Below are 24,149 nucleotides of genomic sequence, written 5' to 3' on the forward strand. Positions count from 1 at the left end.
TAGGCTTAAGCAGATTCCAACGGAAAGGCTCTAAGAATCTGCCTGTTCCATGGTTGGGATGCTAGGCCCCGGAGGCGTGGGTGGGTTCACAAGTGGGATCCATAGGTTGCACAGTTTCCCCAGCTGGGATGCATGCTCACTCACTGCCTCCCTTGGTTCCCCTTCCCCATGTGGCTCTCGGGTGGACTGCTGCACCACACTGCTCTTCCTGCTCTCCGTGGGTTATGCCAGCCTTCTAGTCAATTTTGATGAAAGAACCTGGATACCTTCGTTGCCGCTGAAGGATTCACATGCTTCTTATGGCTTTTTACAATGGGAACCTCCAAATGCCGCTGCTTCAAGTCGGCTGTCTTGCGCCCCGATCTCATTATTAGATTCTAGCTCTGTTCATTGTTTTTGAGGTTTCGTTACCCACCTATAAACTGACCTGAATCCTGAATTCTTCTCATTTCCTCCAATATCCGTGTGTGACCCTTCACACTCACATCTCCAGTTTTCTGCACTGTTCTGACTTGGAATCACTAAAAACGAAAACTACCTTTATTATTGGAGCCCCTACAAACTGGAGCCGAACAACTTCATGTAAATCTCAAGAGAAAATCTTTGTGCCCAATGTACAAGATACTCAGAGAGTTCACCAAAGCACCTGGTGCTATAACCAGGGACATCCTAACTACAAGCCAGAAAAAAAATAGGCTTTAAGCTCAGATCTGGAAATCTTTTCAACTAACTGCCCTCTGAACTCAGAGAAAAAAAATCATTTTTTCTAGCCATCAACTTTTGTTTTTCTTTTGTTATTTTAGTTGATTTGGCGTAAGGTGACTTTGAGTCAAAAATTGAACCTCTGTAATCAAGAATTATGACCAATTATTGGATACAGTTTTGCTCGTAGGTATTCTAGTAGTCGCTGGAGTGCAGTGCCTCCTCTCATGAATCTTAATGCTTGTTTGCAGCTATCCCCCACACAGTTGATCTCTCTAATTCTATAATTAGAACAAGATTGAGAGTAACAGAAAAGATCAACCATGGATCCTGAAATTGTGATTTAAATATTTCACTCTGAGACTAAATAAAAAACTGAGCATCATGATGACTGAGAGTGGCACAAATGCCTTAAATTTTGATCAAACCGCTCAGTATCACTGGGAATCTGGCAAAAGGTGGAAACTGTTAAAGAAAACATGGCAGGCCCAAAACGAGTCATTCATAATATAAATCCACATGACCCTCTACGCTTAAGTTGTTTACTTGCAAGATCTGGCCTTCTGAGAAATCAGGGAAAACATGACAGCCAAATCCCTAAATGGTCCAGTTTTCAGAATAAATAGGGGATTCTCAGCAACCAATCAAAAGGTGCCCAGTCAACCTGAGCCAATATAATGACGTTCTCTCTGTTTTATCCCGTACAAGCAGAGTGATCTCATGTTAAACAATCCATGTTTTTTGCACTATGCTTCTTCCTTGTTTCTGATAAAGCTGCCTTACAAAAGGTGACTTTTCTGCCATGCCTGGAACTCCTATTTTGAAGACTGGATGTTGCCTAGTTCATTAATTGCTGATAAAAGCCAATTCAAACTCTAAAACTCAGTTAGCTGAAATGTTGTCCTTTAGCATAATTAATTTTGGGGATAGAAATAAGAATCAAAGTGAAAATAAGACTAGACTGAAAAGATACTAGGAGTGGTACTGGGATTAGTAAATACAGATGACCCGTTTAAGGAGCGTTATAAATGAAAGCAAAACATTGACATATTAGCTGGAGAGAAGGAAGATTACCTTTGTTTATTTGTTTTGTTTTGTTTCTAATATGGGAGAATACTTATTTGATGATGGCCAAGAACTAATAAGAATTGATGTGGACAAGAATTGTTAGAACCACATCCTTAAGGAGCTGAGTGTGAATGTGCACATTTGGAATTCTAGTGTTAGACTGGAGCACCATCTCATTCGTGGTAATGGCAAGGAAAACAGAGTACATGATTAAATATCCAGGCTAAGTGCTTGAGAAAGTGACAAGAGTTTGTGGATGTTCTCTTCTGATTTCTTTTATCAGCGAAATATGAGTCAGCAAGGCAAGACAGTGGAAAGCATAATGACATTTCAGGATTTATGGAACTAAAGTGAGAACATGCCCTATCATTGTTTGCTGTATTGCAGTTGTGAGCAAATTATTTGTCAACTTGTATTTAGCCAGGTTTGAGGTTTTTCCAGAAAGGAAACTAAAGGGAAAATGGCAAGGGAGTTGCAGGTGTTTGTAGGGTAATGACAGTAATCATGAAACCAGAGGATATGTGATTTTCAATGGAAGAACTGAGTACATGGAAAGGGACAATGCAAAAATAGTAGAATTGATGGATAAATGTCTTGGTGGCATAAAATATTAAAGTCTGGAAATGGGAAAGAGAAATATAAGAGGGAGTATTCAAAGATTGAGAGGCTTGAATATAAGAGTAGGGAAGAGTAATATGATAGTAATCCTCAGGTATAATATATAATGATGAAAGTCAGTGGCTGAGGCAGGTTGATGAGCAATACTATTGAAGTAGAGAAATCAGGGAATTAAAAAGTAAGACACTGGAAGAAATACTTATGTTGACATTAAAATTATAAAAAAAGTATGATATGAGTATTATTAAAATATGGGACAGTCATCAAAATGCTAAACACTTCAGTAAAAAAATAAGTATGGTAAAATTTAAAAATAGTTTCTTTTTTTTTTTTTTGCTTCTGAATGCATGGTATTTTGCATTCTGGTAAATTTCATATCTTTACATGTCTTGCTTAAAGTACTTGCAGTATCTTAGAGTATACTTCTTCTCTACTCCTTGAATTTGAGATGTGTGGAGCAATCATGATTGTCTTAGTCCATTCAGGTTGCTATAACAAAAATATCACAAGCTGAGTAGCTTATTTAGAAAAACATTTATTTCTCACAACTCTGGATGTTGGAACATTCAAGATCAAGACACTGGTAGATTTGGTGTCTGATGAGGGCTCATTTCCTCATAGATGGTACCTTCTAGTTGTGTCCTCATAGAGTGAAAGGGGCAAACAAACCTTTTTAGACCTGTTTTACAAAGACATCAATCCCATTCATGAGGGCTTTGACCTCATGACCTAATCACCTCTCAAAGTTCCCCCCTCTTAATACCATCACATTGGGGATTAGGTTTTGATAGGCACAGGAGGCAGTCAAATGCCTAGGCAGATAGGCATGGATCAAGAAAAATGACTAGGAGATCTAAAGGTGACTATGACAAGGAGTAGAATGTTTTATAAAAAATATCTAGTTTACAAAGACAATGAAAAGCAAATTCACAGAAATAAACTTAGAACATGTAGAGAGACTCCTGAAATGGTAAAAACGATAAGCTCTGCAAATCCTTTGCACAATAAACAAAGATAAAACAAGACAAAATTGTCAAAAATCATTTCAAGACTCTGTAAAATGACCAAAGGAATGCAAAACTTTAAGACTAATTGATTAAAGAAAAACTATTAATGCTATGGTAAAATAATAATAATAATAATGGGAATCTGTGGCATTTTGACTGAGCTGTTCCCATCTTCATCGCTAGCTCTAGCCTGTGGCAATTCTAACATAACAGCTCAATCCAGGAATCTAATGGTTTCCCTATTAAAGTATAATGACATGATTTGAAGCTGACAGGTGGGAGTCCACATGCTTAGGTACATTGTCAAAAACAATAGTTATCTGTGGCAAATGAATAGGGAAGGCCAACATCACGTCTAAACATAGATTGTGAAACTGATGATTTTAAGCAACAGACCAGATTAGCCAGAAACATAACATGAAATTGTGGACAATACAACAGCCATAATGATCTCAAAAGCACCCATATAGTCATGGTAGTCAGGAATATTCCATGTATATTCAAGGTAGCATCCATGCTCAGGGGAAATTGGAGAGGGCCAAGCTATGCACAAATTCATGGCTGACTCACTGGTAGAGGAGATGGGAGTAAGTCCTACAGAAAGTAAAGTTTGTCTGAGTGGAAATTGCCTGGATATTGAATACTTTTTCCAACGCAAATGCAAATCCATTGACAAAGAGTGGAAGCTTTATTTTCTCAAGTTGTTGGAACATAGACTCTGACCAGTCACTGACTGACCACTAAGATATGCCAACCCAAGGACAACCACTAGGAATCCAGGCTCAAAAAATGAAAACGGGGTTAAAAAAAAATGCAAAGACATCAGTGATGACACACTGCTAAAGAGGCAGAATCTTCAGAATTGCTCCAGCAAAGCACTAAACAAACAAACAATGGAAGAATAGAAACAACGATTTCAGAATTCAGAATTGCCCAACTGTATTATATTAAAAATGTCCAGTTTTCAACAAAGTATGACACATAATAAAGATAAAAGTTATATATAATATATTATATTATAAATATATTATTATAAATATATATATATAATGCAGGTAATATAAACTGTGTTCTAGTGTTTTGTGGGAGGTAAAACTTGTGAGTGATAAAATAAGATATTTAATTGAGAAGATTTCCAAGAAAATGTTAGAGCAAAAAGTGGCATGGTACCTCCTGACTGTTACCTTGAAATGCAAAATGATAGAGATAAATTCAAGAGAAACTGTAAAGCAAAGGGGAACCAAAGTTGAAGATTTGGAGATTTCCTGCCTATCTTTGTTGTAAAGATTGTTCTGAGGAGAACACTGAGGAAATGGCTGCACAATCATTTGATAAAAACCTTATGGGATTATATGAGTGAAAACACTGCCTATTTTAACTGAAGGGGATACAGACAGGACACAATGAAGGAGGGCTGCCAGATTTTTTAGATTTGACAGGATGGAACGATAGATCTGAAATGAGCTGAAAATGAGCACTATTATTCAAGAAGAGGAAAAGATAGCCTGAAGGTGATTCAGAGATGATCAGAGCCACTGCCTTAATTTCCACAGTTTGGATGGCCTCTGTCTGTAGCCTTGCTGGCAGGACCACCCAATGACCCCAACAATGGAAGTGACACTGCTCTCCCAGTAGACCTGGAAAAGTGGCACCAAGCCAAAGAACATTATTCTTGAAGCTTACAATCTAAATAAATTTGTCTTGCTAGACTTTCAGACTTGCTTGGAAGCCATGGCCCTTTGCTTCTTTCCTGTTTCTCCCTGTGGAGCACAAAGTTCTCCTTATCAGGTTTCATAGCTGGAGGAGAATTTTACCTCAGTATGAATTGTACATCCTGTCTCACCCATGACAGATTGAGATGATATTTAGATGAGACTTTGGATTTTAAATGTTAGAGTTGGAGCTGTTAGGATGGAATGAACACATTTTGTTTGTGAGAAGGATGTGAATATGGGGAAGTGAGGGATGGAGTGCTATGGAGTAAATGATCTCTCTCCAAAATTTCATATTTTGAAACCCTGATCCCCATTGTGACAGTATTTGGAAATGGTATCTTTGGGATATCATAAGGTTTCCATGAGTCATGGGGTGTGCCCCTCATTATGAGATTAGTGCCCTTATGGGAAGAGATACTAGAGAGCTTGCTTTTTGGTGGCCATCTGTAGGCTAGGAAGAGAGCCCTCTCCAGAATGTAACCATGCTGCTACCCAGATCTCAGATTTCCAACATCCAGAATAAATATAGTGCACCATATATACAAAGGAAACCTAAGAAAAACGTTAGTAAGCTGAAGTCAGAAATATATAAAAATGATTATGCATCATGATCAAGTGGAACTTTAATGTCAGACACTTAATATAATGACCAAAAATTCCCACAGTCATCTGACCAGACACAGAATATACATTTCACAAAACCCAACACCTACTCATGAGAAAAACAACAATAACAACAACAACAACACTGCAGCTAATATTTATTACCACATTAAATGGGGAGTCTATGACTTTCCCACAAACATTAAAACTACAACCCAAGTCCTCTCTCAACTTACATTTAAACATTGTCCTGGAGATTCCAGCAAAGGTAATATTGCAAGAAAATAAATAAAAAGGCTTCACATTGGAAAGGTTAAAACACAGTTATGTTTTATCACAAAATGATCCTGTATGCAGAAAGTCTTAAGGAATACACAGAAACACACACACACACACAGAATTACAAGTAATGAACATTTTTTGCAAAAATCACAAGATACAAGATCAGATAACTTTTTTTACACTACCAAATGAACAATCAAAATGAAAATATGAAAAGTAATCATATTAGAAATAAAATTAGGAAATATGAATAGATTTAACAAAAAGCAAAAGGCTCATATACTGAAAAACTACCAAATATTGCTGAGAGAAATCAAAGATCTAAATAGTGGGGTGGACATATGATGATCATGGATTACAGTATTCAAAATTGTTAAAATAAATATCCTTTCCAAATTGATCTATAGAATTAATACAGTATCTATCAAAATACAATCATCCCTTTTGCAGAAATAGATAAGGTGGTCTTAAATGGAAATTCGAAAGACACAGAATTGCTAAATATTTTTTTAAAAATAAAGAAAAAATTGGCCAGGTGCGGTGGCTCATGCCTGTGATCCCAGCACTTTGGGAGGCCAAAGCAGGTGGATCACGAGGTCAAAAGATCGAGACCATCCTGGCCAACATGGTGAAACCCCATTTCTACTAAAAATACAAAAATTAGCTGGGTGTGGTGGTGTGCGCATATAGTCCCAGCTACTTGGGAGGCTAAGGCAGAAGGATCTCTTGAACCCAGGAGGCAGAGGTTACTGTGAGCCGAGATTGTGCCACTGCACTCCAGACTGGTGACAGAATGAGACTCTGTCTCAAAAATAAAATAAAATAAAATGAAGTAAAATAAAATAAAATAAAAGTTGTAGGAGAGGATGTGAAGAAATAGGAGCGCTTTTACACTGTTGGTGGGAGTGTAACTTGGATCAACCATTGTGGAAGACAGTATGGCGATTCCTCAAGGATCTAGAACTAGAATTACCATTTGACCCAGCTATCCCATTACTGGGTATATACCCAAAGGATTATAAATCATGCACACATATGTTTATTGCGGCATTATTCACAATAGCAAAGACTTGGTACAAACCCAAATGTCCATCAATGATAGACTGGATTAAGAAAACGTGGCACGTATACACCGTGGAATACTATGTAGCCATAAAAAGGATGAGTTCATGTCCTTTGCAGGGACATGGATAAAGCTGGAAACCATCCTTGTGAGCAAACTATTACAAGGACAGAAAACCAAACACTGCATGTTCTCACTCATAGATGGGAATTGAACAATGAGATAACTTGGACCCAGGGAGGGGAACATCACACACTAGGGCTTGTCGGGAGGTGTGGGTCTGGGGAAGGGATAGCATTAGGAGAAATACCTAATGTAAATGATGACATAATGGGTCCAGCAAACCAACATGGCACATGTATACCTATATATCAAACCTGCACATTGTGCACATGTATCCCAGAACTTAAAGTAGAATTAAAAGAAAAAGTTGTAGGACTTTTCTGATTTCAAAAATTTCTGCAAATCTAGAATATTCAAGTGATGATATTCAAGTACTGGTGCTTTGACAGACATACTGATCAGTGAAAATAGAATTCAGAATCCAGAAATAAATGCTCAAATAAATATTGATTACCAGTTAATTATGGTCAAAGATGCAAGGCATTTCCCTGGGGAAATGATAACATTTTGAACAACTGGTCTTGTTCTAATTAGTTTTACACATGCAAAAAGATTAATTTAGAACCATATTTCACACTATACAGGATAATTAAATGGGACTTATGCCTTTATATTTGCAAATATTTCCTAGTAAAAATTTTCTAGTAAAAATATTTGCAAATATTTTCAGTTGAAAAATCTGTGTATACAATATATGAGGGACATTTATATTTTAATATTAAGGCAAACAATAAGATTAAGACATAGGCAAAATATTTGAATAGACATTTCCCAAAAAACATAGATCTATGGTTAATACACATAGGAAAAGATGCTCAGCATTGTGAGTCATTAGAGATATACAAATTAAAACTACAATGTGATAGTAGTCAATGTCCACTAGAATGATTATAAACAAAGGGACAAAAACAAGTATTAGCAAAGATGTAAAGTGATTAAAACTCTCATATATTGCTGCTGGTAACAGAAAATGGTAGAGCCACTTGCGAAGTATTTTGTTCACTGTGTGCAATTCCCCCCACAGCAAAGAACCTGGTAAGACAATACAGCCCTCCTTTTAAATATGAAAGGACTGGACATTTGAATAAAATGTTTAACATTAAATGTAGGTGCTGAAAACAAGGGTATAATACTGAAAGGGTCTATGTTGAGAGCTGATGTACTGAAATAAAATTTTAATATTGTCTTCAGGGAGGCAAAGAACATTTTGAATGCATGAAACAAGAATAGAAAGTTCAGGAATGAATATAGAGAAACACAATGCAAAACTCCAAAACACATTAAGAAAACTTCATATATTTTTCATGATAAAGTTGGAAATTTGTCTATAAAATAGAGAGAAAAATGGAAAAAAAGAAAATAAAGTTATTTTAGGAGTTCTTAATTTCAAATAATTGTAATTTAATTTCATGAGGAAATCTTGAAAGACATAACATTTTGAATGATTAAAAATAAACTTATTGGTCGGGTGCAGTAGCTCACACCTGTAATCCCAGCACTTTGGGAGGAGGATGAGGTGGGTGGATCACCTGAGGTCAGGAGCTCAAGACCAGCCTGGCCAACATGGTGAAATGCCGTCTCTACAAAAATACAAAAAAAAAAAAAAAAAAATTAGCGAGGCATGATGACAGGTGCCTGTAATCCCAGCTACTAGGGAGGCTGAAGTAGGAGAATCACTTGAACCTGGGAAGCAGAGGGTGCAGCAAGCCAAGATCATGCCATTGCACTACAGCCTGTGCAACAAAGTGGGACTCCATCTCAAAAAAATAAACAAATAAAAATAAATAAATAAATAAATAATAAACGTTTTGATCACTTATTTTACCCAAGTTTACAACATTTATCATTAAAATACTTTATCACCACCTTTCATCCCCAGTATAAGCCATTATTTTCTTGTCTACCAAAAAAATGTACAGATGAGAAACTTTTATTTCTTTTTAAATAATATCTGAAATGTCAAGCATTATTTTTAAAATTCAATATGGTTCTAGAACACATACAAGTTTCTATAATAATTCTAAAACTATTTGTAAACTATTATAGAGGTAGCAATTACTTTCTTTACATCACTATTCATAAAACTAAACACTATGTAAAATTTTATTCTCAATTTACTCCTGATACTAATAATTTAAAGTGGATTAACGTAGAGCTAAGGCAAAATCATCATTAATTCTTTTCTGTTGAAAATTTATTCCAAATTATTATTAAAATCCCTCATTGCAAATATTAAATGACATAAATAAATCAGAATATACTTACCAATTGTTTTTCAACTACAACATGCATTTCTATATACTTTGCAAAATCTTTCTGCGGCTGAAAAAATCCACAAATTTTACATCAAAATTACAGAATTACTTAAGTATTTTTAGTGCATATCACTACTATTAATGAACTAAATATTAAAAAAACACAGTTTTGCATATAGAAATAAAACCAGATAATATAAGCAACACTAGATATCACAAAATCTTTTTCATCTATTTGTCACTTTTCTGAACCTAATCAATTATTTAATTTACTTGGGAAACAACTTTCCTCTATCTTCCATTCTCTGTATTTTCATTGGTTCCAAGCTATTCATATTATTCTCTCTTTTACCAGGCCTGCCTTACAAGAGCTCCTGAAGGAAGCACTAAACATGGAAAGGAGCAACTGATACCAGCCACTGCAAAAACATGCCAAATTGTAAAGACCACTGATGCTAGGAAGAAACTGCATAAATTAATGGGAAAAATAACCAGCTAACATCATAATGACAGGATCAAATTCACACATAACAATATTAACCTTAAATGTAAGTGTGATAAATGCTCCAATTAAAAGACACAGACCGGCAAATTGGATAGAGTCAAGACCCATCAGTGTGCTGTATTCAGGAGACCATCTCACGTGCAGAGACACACATAGGCTCAAAATAAAGGATGGAGGAAGATCTATCAAGCAAAAGGAAAACAAAACAAAACAGCAGGGGTTGCAATCAACTCTCTGATAAAACAGACTTTAAACCAACAAAGATCAAAAGAGACAAAGAAGGCCATTATGTAATGGTAAAGAGATCAACAAGAAGAGCTAACTATCCTAAATATGTATGCACTCAATACAGGAGCACCCAGATTCATAAAGCAAATCCTTAGAGACCTACAAAGAGACTTAGACTCCCACACAATAATAATGGGAGACTTTCACACCCCACTGTCAACATTAGACAGATCAACATGAGAGAAAGCTAACAAGGATATCCAGGAATTGAACTCAGCTCTGTGCCAAGCAGACCTAATAAGACATCTACAGAAATCTCAGCGCCACATCGCACTTATTCCAAAATTGACCACATAGTTGGAAGTAAAGCACTCTTCAGAAAATGTAAAACAAAAAGTATAACAAATTGTTTCCCAGACCACAGTACAATCAAACTAGAACTCAGGATTAAGAAACTCACTCAAAACCACTCAACTACATGGAAACTGAACAACCTGCTCCTGAATGACTAATGCGTACATAATGAAATGAAGGCAGAAATAAAGATGTTCTTTAATGAGAACAAAGATACAACATACCAGAATCTCTGGGACACATTTAAAGCAGTGTATAGAGGGAAATTTTTAGCAATAAATCCCCACAAGAGAAAACAAGAAAGATCTAAAATTGACACCCTAACATCACAATTAAAAGAACTAGAGAAGCAAGAACAAATACATTCAAAAGCTAGCAGAAGGCAAGAAACAACTAAGATCAGAGCAGAACTGAAGGAGATAGAGACACAAAAACCCTTCAAAAAAATCAATGAATCCAGGAGCTGGTTTTTCGAAAAGATCAACAAAATAGATAGACCGCTAGCAAGACTAATAAAGAAGAAAAGAGAGAAGAATCAAATAGATGTAATAAAAAACAATAAAGGGGATATCACCACCGACCCCACAGAAATACAAACTACCATCAGAGAATACTATAAACACCTCTACACAAATAAACTAGAAAATCTAGAAGAAATAGCTAAATTCCTGGACACATACACCCTCCCAAGACTAAACCAAGAAGAAGTTGAATCCTTGAATAGACCAATAACAGGCTCTGAAATTGAGGCAATAATTAATAGCCTACCAACCAAAACATGTCCAGGACCAGACAGATTCATAGCTGAATCCTACCAAAGGTACAAAGAGGAGCTGGTACCATTCCTTCTGAAACTATTCTAATCAATAGAAAAAGGGGGAATCCTCTGTAACTCATTTTATGAGACCAGCATCATCCTGATACCAAAGCCTGGCAGAGACACAACAAAAAAAAAGAGAATTTTAGACCAATATCCCTGATGAACATCGATGTGAAAATCCTCAGTAAAATACTGGCAAACCAAATCCGGCAGCACATCAAAAAGGTTATCCACCATGATTAAGTTGGCTTCATCCCTGGGATGCACGACTGGTTCAACATATGCAATTCAATAAATGTAATCCAGCATATAAACAGAACCAAAGACAAAAACCACATGATTATCTCAATAGATGCAGAAAAGGCCTTTGACAAAATTCAACAGCCCTTCATGCTAAAAACGTTCAATAAACTAGGTATTGATGGGACGTATCTCGAAATAATAAGAGTTATTTATGACAAGCTCACAGCCAATCTCATATTGAATGGGCAAAAACTGGAAGCATTCCCTTTGAAAATTGGAACAAGACAGGGATACCCTCTCTCACCACTCCTAGTCAACATAGTGTTGGAAGCTCTGGCCAGGGCAATCAGGCAGGAGAAATAAATAAAGGGTACTCATTTAGGAAGAGGGGAAGTCAAAATGTCCCTGTTTACAGATTACATGATTGTATATTTAGAAAACCCCATTGTCTCAGCCCAAAATCTCCCTAAGCTGATAAGCAAATTCAGCAAAATCTTAGGATACAAAATCAACGTGCAAAAATCACAAACATCCCTATACACCAATAACAGACAGAGAGCCAAATCATGAGTGAACTCCCATTCACAATTGCTTCAAAGGAAATAAAATACCTAGGAATCCAACTTACAAGGGATATGAAAGACCTCTTCAAGGAGAATTACAAACTACTGCTCAATAAAATAAAAGAGGACACAAACAAATGGAATAACATTCCATGTTCATGGATAGGAAGAATTAATATCGTGAAAATGGCCATACTGCCCAAGGTAATTTATAGATGCAATACCACCCCCATCAAGCTACCAATGACTTTCTTCACAGAATTGGAAAAAATTACTTCAAAGTTCATATGGAACCAAAAAAGAGCCCACATTGCCAAGACAATCCTAAGCCAAAAGAACAAAGTTGGAGGCCTAATGCTACCTGACTTCAAACTATACTACAAGGCTACAGTAACCAAAACAGCATGGTACTGGTACCAAAACAGAGATATAGACTAATGGAACAGAACAGAGCCTCAGAAATAATACTACACATCTACAACCATCTGATCTTTGACAAACCTGACAAAAACAAGAAATGGGGAAAGGATTCCCTATATAATAAATGGTGCTGGGAAAACTGGCTAGCCATATGTAGAAAGCTGAAACTGGATCCCTTCCTTACACCTTGTACAAAAATTAATTCAAGGTGGATTAAAGACTTAAATATTAGACTTAAAGCCATAAAAACCCTAGAAGAAAACCTATGCAATACCATTCAGGACATAAGCATGGGTGGGCAACGACTTCATGACTAAAACACAAAAAGCAATGGCAACAAAAGCCAAAATTGACAAATGGGACCTCATTAAACTAAAGAGTTCCTGCACAGCAAAGGAAACTAACATCAGAGTGAACAAGCAACCTATAGAATGGGAGAAAAGTTTTACCATCTACCCATCAGAAAAGGGCTAATATCCAGAATCTACACAGAACTTAAACAAATTTACAAGAAAAAATCAAACAACGCCATCAAAAGTATGCAAAGGATATGAACAGACACTTCTCAAAAGAAGACATTTATGCAGCCAACAGACACATGAAAAAACGCTCATCATCACTGGCTGTCAGACAAATGCAAGTCAAAACCACAATGAGATACCATCTCACACCAGTTAGAATGGCGATCATTAAAAAGTCAGGAAACAACAGGTGCTGGAAAGGATGTGGAGAAATAGGAACACTTTTACACTGTTGGTGGGACTGTAACCTAATTCAAACACTGTGGAAGACAGTGTGGCGATTCCTCAAGGATCTAGAACTAGAATTACCATTTGACCCAACCATCCCATTACTGGGTATATACCCAAAGGATTATAAATCATGCTGCTATAAGGACACATGAACAACTATTTTTATTGAGGCACTATTCACAATAGCAAAGACTTGGAACCAACCCAAATGTCCATCAATGATAGCCTGGGTAAAGAAAATGTGGCACATATACACGGTGGAATACTATGCAGCCATAAGAAACGATGAATTCATGTCCTTTGTAGGGACATGGATGAAGCTAGAAACCATCATTCTCAGCAAACTATCACAAGGACAGAAAACCAAACACCACATGTTCTCACTCATAGGTGGGAATTGAACAATGAGAACACTTGGACACAGGGTGGGGAACATCACACGCCGGGGCCTGTCGTGGGGTTGGGGGTGGGGATAGCATTAGGAAATATGCCTAATGTAAATGATGAGTTAATGGCTGCAGCGCACCAACATGGCATGTGTATACATATGTGACAAACCTGCATGTTGTGCACATGTACCATAGAACTTAAAGTATAATAAAATAAATTAAATAAATCTATGTAAATAAATGTGTGTGTTGAAAAGGTAGGCAGAAAAAAGAAAAGAAAAGAAAAGAAAACTATGCAGATGCATGAGAGAATGCCAGGAAATGTGTGTGTCAAAAAGGTGGGCAGATGCCAATTTTAAAAATCCACAGGCCAGGCGTAGTGGCTCACACCTGTAATCCCAGCACTTTGGGAGGCCGAGGTGGGTGGATCACTTGAGGCCAAGAGTACGAGACCAGCCTGGTCAACATGGTGAAACCTTGTCTCTACTGAAAATACAAAAAATTAGCTGGGCATTGTGGCTAACACCTGTAATCCCAGCTTCTCAGGAGGCTGAGGCAGGAGAATCACTTGAACCTGGGAGGCAGAGGTGGCAGTGAGGCATGATCACGCCACTGCACTCCAATCTGTGTGACAGAGTGAGACTCTGTCTCAGAGAAAAAAAAAAAAAAAATCCACAAAATCCATGCCATTTTATTAAGACAAAGTAGCCCTAGAAGGAGACAAAAATGCTTACATATATGATATTGAAAGAGGACTCCAAGTTCAGGACAAAGGTTGCGTTGGCCAAATAAAGACTAAGGAATTGGATCTAGCCAGAAATATCAGAGAACACACAGTACTACAGTGATCCACTTGCAATATGTATGAATTAAATATTCAGATTTTAAAACATAAAAGGTCTTTGGTAAAAATATTCAGGAAGTTGGCAGGAAAATGTAGATGACTGACTAATCAATAAATAGACAGATAGCTAGATACGGGGTGTGTGGATGCAGGTGTCTGTGTGTGTGTTTCAATTGAACAACCAACATGTCCTATATTGCATTATCAACTCAGGAGAAAATTTGGACTGGGAGTGAATATCTGTAGGTCACAATAGGTAAAGCCATAGAACACTATAGATAGATAGATAGATAGATAGATAGATAGATAGATAGATAGATAGATAGATAAAATATATATATGTACTATATATATATAATATGTGATGCTAACAAGCTCAAACATGAGATATAACGCAGCAAATATCAATATTTAAAATGTGAATGTATAAGGAAAAGTCAGAAAAAGAAAGAAAGAATGAGAAGCAAGAGACAGCATTATTGCAGAAAATTAGATGACTACAAAGTTCTAGGGAATTTTTACTTTCACTCTTTAAAAATGTATCTCAATATTTCAAAAAGCCAATTTAATAATGGATCACCACTGATTATCTGTGGAGACAGAAACTGCATTTTTGTGAAATAGTTAGTGAGATATCAGGATGGATAGTTCCACTTACTCTAATGCAAAGCTGGTATGTGAAGAAATGGAAAGTGGTAGGTATATAATAGATTTGATTTTATTTTGTTTATTTTAAAATCTATTTTTAGTATTAAGGAGATATGATTATGTTCATATAATGAAGGAACCATAGATGAAAATTCAAAATATTACATATAATAAAATGATTAATGGAATAAGGTTATAGGATCTTTCTGTTTAGAATTATGAGAATGAAACTTAAGTGAGAGAAAATAATAGATATTCAAATTTAGGAATTACATTTTTATGTTGGAAGTAGGTGGAGGACAAAATGAGGCTAGCAAATAAAATGAAATAGAAGGTCTAGGAAGGATAGGAATACAGATGGTTGAGAACTGTGATTTCCCCACTGCTCTACATTTTCAGGTGTTTCTTTGAATATGCTTATTTGTTCATATTTTGTAAATGAACTTAATAATCAACTTGGTAAGCACTTCCTGGTAGAAGCTTCTCAGTATTTTGGGAAATGGGGCAGGGAATTATATGAAATTTTTAATCAAAACAAATGAATAACTTTATGACTTTTTAAATACAGCAGAAAGAATACTTAAATGATAATAATTTTTATTTTCAAAAGTGATGACAGCATAAAACAGCATGAGGGAATGAACAGAATGAGAAAATATATGAATTATTTAAAACAATAATGTGAGTAATAATAGTAGTAGTAGTCCTATGAGGTATATGATATGTAAGAATAAAAGCATATATGTTTTTATTTTTAAACAAACAAAATAAAACAAAAAAATGATAGCACAAAGTAGAACTTCTAAAGTTTTAAATACTTCCACCACAATTAGATATCACTTCACATATAATAGGATGGCTATAATCAAAATGACTGATGACAAATATTGAAAAAAAAATGCACAGGAGGCCAGGTGCCGTGACTCACATCTTTAACCCCAGCAGTTTGGGAGGCTGAGGTGGGTGGATCACCTGAGGTCAGGAGTTCCAGACCAGCCTGGCCAAAATGGTGAAATCTTATCTCAACTAAAAATGAAAAAATTAGCCAAGCGTGGTGGTGTGCACCTGTAATCCCAGCTACTCAGGAGGCTGAGGCAGGAGAATCACTTGAACCTGGGAGGCAGATGTTGCGGTGAGCAGAGATCACACCATTGCACTCCAGCCTGGGCAACAAGAGTGAAACTACGTCTCAATAAATAAATAAATAAATAAATAAATAAATAAATAAATAAATAAATGTGGAGGAATTGGAACCCACAGATGTTGCTTCAGGAGATATAAAATTGTCAACCACATTGGACAAATAATCTGGCAGCCACTCAAAATGTGAAACACAGAGTCTGTCTATGACCTACCAATTCAAATCTTAGTAACTACCTTGAGAAATAAAAACACATATCCACATAAAACATATATTAATGTTCTTAGCAATATTATAATATTTAAAAAGTAGAAACAACCAATTTGTTCATCAGCTTATGACTATATGACTTATGAGTGGTATATTTATACCCAGGCATATGTTATTCAGCCATAAACATAAATGAGATACTGATGAACTTTGACCACCTTATAAGTGAAAGAAGTCACAAAAGATATTGTAAGACTCCAGTTATATAAAATATCTTGAATAGGCAAGTCTATATCTAAAACAATAGATTTGTAGTTTCCCAGGAAGGCAGGAGAATGAAGAATGACTGCCATGGTTATAAAGTTTCTTTGTAGGGCATAGAGTCTCTGTCACAGCTACTCAACTTTTCCACCATAATATGAAAGTATACATAAACAATATATAGAACAGCAGTAATAGATGTTATTTATACAAACAGGCTGTGGGCCAGATTTGGCCTGAGGGCCATAGTTTGTCAACTCCTAATTAGACTAACCACTAAAATTATTATGTTGTAAAAATTGTTTTGTATTTATTGAATATATAATAACAAAATATATGAAACAATATATAATGTAAAAGCTCATTAGAGGAGAAAATAAAAATACTTGATTAATAAAAAAGATGTAACAGCATGATTAAATCCCTGAAAAAAATAAATAGATTAGATATAAAAGAAGAAAGAATAAAGGAATAAGGAACATATAAGACAAATAAGAAATGACAAAGTAGTAGATTAAATCTAAATTATATAAGTGTGTGCATTAAAAGTAGACGCAATAAATAACCTTGACAACTAGAAAAGTTGAGCTCATAGAAGTAGAGAGTGACATTGTGGTCATGAGAGGACAGGAAGGGTCAGGGGAGGAGCGGATGGGGAAACGTTGGCTATTGCTTACAAAAGTACAGCTAGATAGAAAGAGAAAGTTCTAGTGTTCTATAGCACCATACGGTGACTATAGTTAACAATAATTTATTGTATGTTTTCAAGTAGCTTAGGGAGGGAATTTTGAATGTTCCTAACATACATAAACGATAAACGTTTAAGGTAATAAATATGCTAATTACTCTGATTTGATCATTACACCTTTTATTCACGTATCAAAATATCATTCTGTAACCCATAAATAAGTGTGATTATTATCTGTCAGTCAAAAATAAAATTGTCAGATGTCATTTAAAATGTTTAAAAACTTAGTAATATGTGCTTTAAAAGAGATACACTTTAATTAAAATATTATTAGCTACTCTGACCACACAAAAAAGAAAATATTTAAATTAATAAAATCAGAAATGAAAAAGAAGATTACTAAAAATCTTACTGATATTTAAAGACCTACAAGGGAGTCCTACAAACAGCAATATGCCTAGAAATAAATAGATAAAACAGAAAAACCTCTATAGACACACAAATTACCTAAATCGACTCCAAAAAATTAGAAAATTATAATAGACTTACAAGAGAAAATTTAATTACTAATATAAATCATTCCCTAAAAATGTCCAATTCCAGATGGATTTTACAGATGTTGAAATAATTAAGCCAATCCTACACAAAGTCTTCCAGAATAGAGGAGACAACACTTCCCAACTCATTTTGTGAAGTTTGTATCACCCTGATATCAAAGACAGAGAAAAATATCATATGAAAACAATTCCACACAGCAATATTCTTTATAAATATAAATGAAAAAATCTTCAAAATTACACTAGCAAACTGAACCCAGGAATAGGTAAAAGGAATTATGCACTATAACAAAGAGAGATTGGATACAAGGTTAGTTTAATAATCAAGTCAATTAAGGCGGAATACCACATTAACAAAATAACGATAAAAATGAAATTATTATCTCAGCAGATGTTGCGGAAAAAAATATCTGACAAAATCCAAAATCCCTTAATGACAAAACAAAAATCATTAACAAACTAACATTGGATGAAACCTTGTTTAACCTGATAAAGGGCACCTGTGAAAAAATTACAAATAACATTATGCTTAAGGGTGACAGACTGGATCTTTTCTTCCTAAAAGTGGGAAAAGACGAGAACATTTCTTCTCACCTATTCTATTCAACATTATAATGGAAGTAGTAACCAGGGCAATGAAGTAAGGAAAAGGAAATTTGAGATATCCTAATTGGAAAGAAACAAGATAAATTATCTTTATTCAAGATGGCATGACCATATTCATAAAAAGTCACAGAGCTCAATAGAAAACTAATAAACAAGTTTGTCAAGTTTGCAGAATACAAAACCAATATGGAAAATTCACTAATTACCAAATACTAATAATGAGAAATCCAAACAGATAAAAAATTTAAATAACATCTAAAATAATAAAACTTCTATAAATAACAAAAGAAGCTTTACTGAAGACTTAGACTTAAATATATAAAACATTGCAGAAATAAATTAAAGAATATCTAAAAAATAAAAGCTACCTACTGCTCATGGATAGAGTTAATATTTTTAATATAGCAATATTCCTCATGCTTATCTACAGATTCAACACAATCCTGGGTGCCATTTTATGGGAATTGAAAATAAATTTTAAAATACTTTTGGAGATGCATAGTAGCCAGAATAACCAAAAGAATCTTGGAAAATTAGAATATTGAAGGGCGTACACTTACCAATTCCAAATCTTACTACAAAAATACAGTAGTAAAGAAAATGTGGTAGCGGCATTAGAGTAGAGATAAAGATTAATGGACTATAATTTTAAGTGTGGTAATAATCCCTAGCATTTATTGTCAACTGATCTTTGAAAAAAAATCAAGAATGTTCAATGGGGAAAAAATAATCTCTTCAACAAATGGTGTGAGAACAGCTGGATATTGATATGAAAAAAATTTGAATTTCTACCTCATCCAATACAAAATATTAAAGTGTATCATATATCAAAATGAGATTAAAGAATGAAACATTTAGAAGAAGCATAAGAATAAATGATGTGATATTGGTGTGATAATTAATTTTACCTGTAAACTTGGCTGGGCCCCTGTGCCCAGATATTAAGTCAAACATCACTCTGGATGCCTCTGTGAAGGTGACTTCTAGACAAAATTAACATTTAAGATGGTAAAGCTCTAGTAAAGCACATTACTTTCATTATGTGGGTGAACCTCATCCAATCAAAGCCTTTTTTAGAGAACAGTATTTCCTAAACAAAAGGGAATTCTGCCAGCAGACTATGTTGATCTTAAAATGCAAATCTTCCTTGGATAACCAGCCTGCCCGCTTACCCTACAGATTTTGGATTTACCAAGCCTTCACAATCATCTAAGCCAATTCCATAAAATCTCTCTATCCCTCTCTCTGTATGTACAAAACACACACACACACACACACACACACACACACACACACACACACATATATCTCTTGTTGGTTTTCTATTTCTCTGGAGAATCCTGATACAGATGTTGGTACCAGGAATGAGGTACCAAAAAAACAGAATCTTAAGGGGATATCTTCTGACTTGGTGCTGGGGTTTTGGGAATTTGCCTTCTACTTTGATTAGATTTAAAGACAATTCTATAGAGAGCAGATAGTTCATGACATGATGAATAGAGACAGGCAAAATATTACCACTGAATACTTCTGATCAAACGCTTATGAAGGCAAGGGTCTTGGTGACAATGTATAGGATACTTTTGAACATGTTTGCCAAACTAGCAAATATAATGAGATTGGTTGCTCCTAATGTTGCTGGACAAAGTGGAGAAAGAAGAGCATAAGCTTAAGTATTTCAATTACCATCTCAAGTGATGCATAAATTACCCAAAAGCTTCTTTGTATGTCTTGAAATAAATGTTTGTATCCTATAGCCACAGAACTGAGATTACTGAAAACCAAACCCAGAATCTTATCCTGTCAGTGGATGAATTACAGTGCAAACTGAATTCCCAACCTCCCATGGTACGCCATCAAAGAGAGAACATTGAGTAGGAAGCAGTGGGATCCTGAAAATTGGAGTGGGAACCTAGAGAAGGACCCTAATGAAGCTGGGGCTATAAAACTCCTAAATGCTGGTGAATCTTGTTTGCTAGTAGAAGCAACCTCTCTCTTACTTTATGAGGAAATTAAATAACTCTGAATCTCTTGAGGAAAATATAATGACCTTCCCTGAGGTAGTTCCCTCACAAGATAGGGGCGATTCTCCTCAGGACCCTAGATATGTATCTTCATTGTTTATGTGGACGACATTTGTGTTTGTCACACCAGAACTTTAACATAATGGCTGTGGGGAAAAGAGTGCATCTGCTGACAATAAAGGTCTAGATTACAGAAAAAGATGCCACGAACAGTTGAAAATATCATGATTAGAGTTCTGGAAAATTACAAAACTAGTTTTAAGGCTTAATGATATAAGTTATGAAGTTTCTGGTACATGTATCCATACACGTGGTTATATGTTTTGGTGTTTATGGGTGTGTAAATACATAATTTATCAACTATAAATTTCAGTGCTTACATTGCTGTATAGTAATAACCATAGAGTCTGTTCAATTAACCTACCTCTACGCTTCGTAATTTAAAGGACAGATCTCTTGATTCAATATCCTTCTCATTATATAAGGAAACATCTGCTTTCTTATGTTTTACTTGGTAAATTACATGTTCAAAGCCAACTGAAGACTCCAGGGGTTCTATTCCATAACTAACATTTTCAAACTGTAGTAAACCCCTAAAAAATTCAAAAAAAAAATTAGTAAGTAAAATAATGCCTTGTGGAAAAGCCAATAAAATGTCCCTTAGCATTATTTTTTTCATGGTATGCAGATCATTTTTAACCCGAGTCTAAGGTGATAAAACAGGAGAAAGTTACCGGGAATCCACACATCTTACTGAGTAACACCGTGTAGTAATACTATTAGCATTTGCCTAGCTATTCATATTTCATGGCTTCCAAATATATTTAAAAAATCATAATTCTGCATAAAGGCAGGAACCATTGTAAGTATTTCCATACCAGGCTTTGTGAGTGGCAGTTTTCCCACAATAGTCATGCCTCACTTTAGAACCACTGAATATTATGTTAAAATGTTTAAAATAATTTTGAAGTAAATATTTTATTTTGTAATTCATAAAACAGTAAATTACAACCTGAGTCCAGTACATGTGCTAACCATCACCACAGATTTTGGATAACCTTCGATATACCCTTGGTAGTGGCAGAAATTCTGAAAAATAAAATACGCATATCTCCATTAGCATGGTTTGTGTTATATATACAATTTTCAAATATGTAAAACATATATATGTTTTGTTTGTATGCATCAAACACTCATTGTTTCAAAAATTGATTTATAATGTTATTAGATGAGCATATGGCTCTGTTTTCCAAAGTATTCTTCACAGATTCATAAAAAATGAGTATATTTTCATATTTCTACATGTTTTAAATTAAGTATGACATTCTCAGTTGTTAGAGTGAGGTAAACATCTTCAAAACTTATTTTTTTCATACTTTTCTGACAATGTTGCATGGTAGATAATGGTAAATAAGCAAAGTTAATTTTTAATTTCATCGAAATGTTTTTCAATTCCATCAAAATGTTTTCATTTGCAAATTTCACCTGGAATTTGTATTGACCTTTGCTTTATAGTTCATTTTTCTACTATGATACCTAAAATCTCAGTTTGTACCACTTTCCAAATACCATACTTCATTGACTCAATACATTGTATTTGTATTTCCATCTTATTTAAAATGTTACGTGAAAATATTTATGCTTTTATTTTTATCACCAATTGGGGTGTACTTCAAACTTATATAATGAAGGTAAAAACATCTTGAACATTCCGCAGCTTTTATCTCCTTCCTTCCAAATGTGGTTTCTAATACCCGTGTTGATAATATTTCTAAATCTGTGAAATAATCAGGAAGTTACATCAACCTTAAACATATGATATCATTGAGAAACTTAGAAATGAATGAATAAGTCATTTTTAAGCCGCATAGGATAAAATTTTCATGGAAGAATCAAAAGGTTTCACTTATTACCCAATATCCTTTCCTAGTTTATTTTTATTTTTTATTTTTATCATTGTCAGTTTTGCATTGTTTGCCTTCACTATAATATCTTCTTGTTCAATATTACATTTGCACTTGAAAAGTATGTGTATACATTTGATATATTTGCTGAATTTCTTTCTACTTCGTTTAGAAGTTTACGAAGTTTCTTTCTACTTCATTAATTATTGGAAGAGAAACGTTTAAATCTTCAAATATAATTTATTATTTGTCTATTTCTTTCATTTCCGCCAATTGCTGCCTTTCATAATTTGAGGATTTGAGATCTGTTTTTTCTGTTTTGTTTTTTTTTGTTTTTTTTGTTTTTGTTTGTTTTTTTTTTTTGAGACGGAGTCTTACTCTGTCGCCAGGCAGGAGTGCAGTGGCGTGATTTCAGCTCACTGCAATCTCCTCCTCCCAGGTTCAAGTGATTCTCCTGCCTCAGCCTCCTGAGTAACTGGGACTACAAGTACATGTCGCCACGCCCAGCTAATTTTCGTATTTTTAGTAGAAATGAGGTTTCACCATTTTGGTCAGGATGATCTCCATCTCTTGACCTCGTGATCCGACCACCTTGGTCTCCCAAAGTGCTGGGATTACAGGTGTGACTCACCACATCCAGCCTGAGGTCTGTTTTTATGTGTGCACACATTTTAGATTGTTTAAGCATCCTGGCAGTTTTGCCTTTTAATTATGATGACTATCTGTTTGTCCTGGAGAGATGACAAAATCCAGGACAATGATGAATGGCTTACACTTGTCCTACTCTGGATGCAAGGAACAAACCCTTTTCTCATCTAGTTGGCTGATTATTTTTTCTTTTGTAGATAAGTCTTTATTTATCAAGATAATATGACTTTAGGAATGGGAATCATGTGTGGACTTAAGAAAAATAAATAATCCAATAAATACACCTGTTCCCAACCGAATTTAATGAGCTTTTTCCTAGGATAGAGGTAGGCCTGCAACCTTGGCAAACGCAATTTATTTTCATGGCAGCATATTTTTACTACATTTGAGATCAACATGCAACTACTTACCACATTCAGATTGTTGATGCTTTGAATGCTCTGTAGCATTCTTGCTTTTTTTTTTTTTAACTGTCATGGTTACCTCTTGGGAGGTAGGAAGCAGAGTTATATATGGAAGAATGATGCAAAATACAGGTGTGGGATATTGTGATCTCCTCTGCCCCTGTCTTGGATTCTCACTCTGTCTTCTTTCTCTCCTCTCTCGTATTTATGCAAATACAAACACACATATGCACACACACTCATGGAGTTGTGTACTCTTTTTCGCAAAACTTAAAGCAACTGACCATATCTATTATTTCTTCTGTTGAAATCCTAGCCTTTCTAAAAATGCTTTACTTTCAAAACATTTGATTGAGTAGCTATATAAAAATCAGGAATGCAAATGGAAAACACAACAGCAATTAGTAGAGCAGAGCTGAGGTTAAAAAACATGATTTTTTGGGCATGAGCAATCTCGGCAATTTTATTCACTCTTCTTTACTATTTTTATAACAAACTATAGAT

General features: G+C 35.0%; 1 protein-coding gene across 3 annotated transcripts in view; it reads right to left on the reverse strand.

Moving 5' to 3' along the window:
* Positions 1-24,149, reverse strand: part of ADAM2 (ADAM metallopeptidase domain 2) — a 103,521-nt gene that overhangs the window by 66,261 nt on the left and 13,111 nt on the right. For 2 of the 3 annotated variants that reach the window (XM_023214645.2, XM_023214643.2), the window contains exons 5-7: positions 21,702-21,778; positions 21,114-21,282; positions 9,447-9,503 (exon numbers count right to left, since the gene is read on the reverse strand). In XM_023214645.2, coding sequence (XP_023070413.1) covers positions 9,447-9,503; positions 21,114-21,282; positions 21,702-21,778 — 303 coding nt within the window. The remainder of the gene's footprint in view (positions 1-9,446; positions 9,504-21,113; positions 21,283-21,701; positions 21,779-24,149) is intronic. The other variant, XM_023214644.3, reaches the window with a different exon arrangement.

Source organism: Piliocolobus tephrosceles, chromosome 7 (genome assembly GCF_002776525.5).
Source record: "Piliocolobus tephrosceles isolate RC106 chromosome 7, ASM277652v3, whole genome shotgun sequence".
In the NCBI taxonomy this organism is placed as follows: Eukaryota; Metazoa; Chordata; class Mammalia; order Primates; family Cercopithecidae; genus Piliocolobus; species Piliocolobus tephrosceles.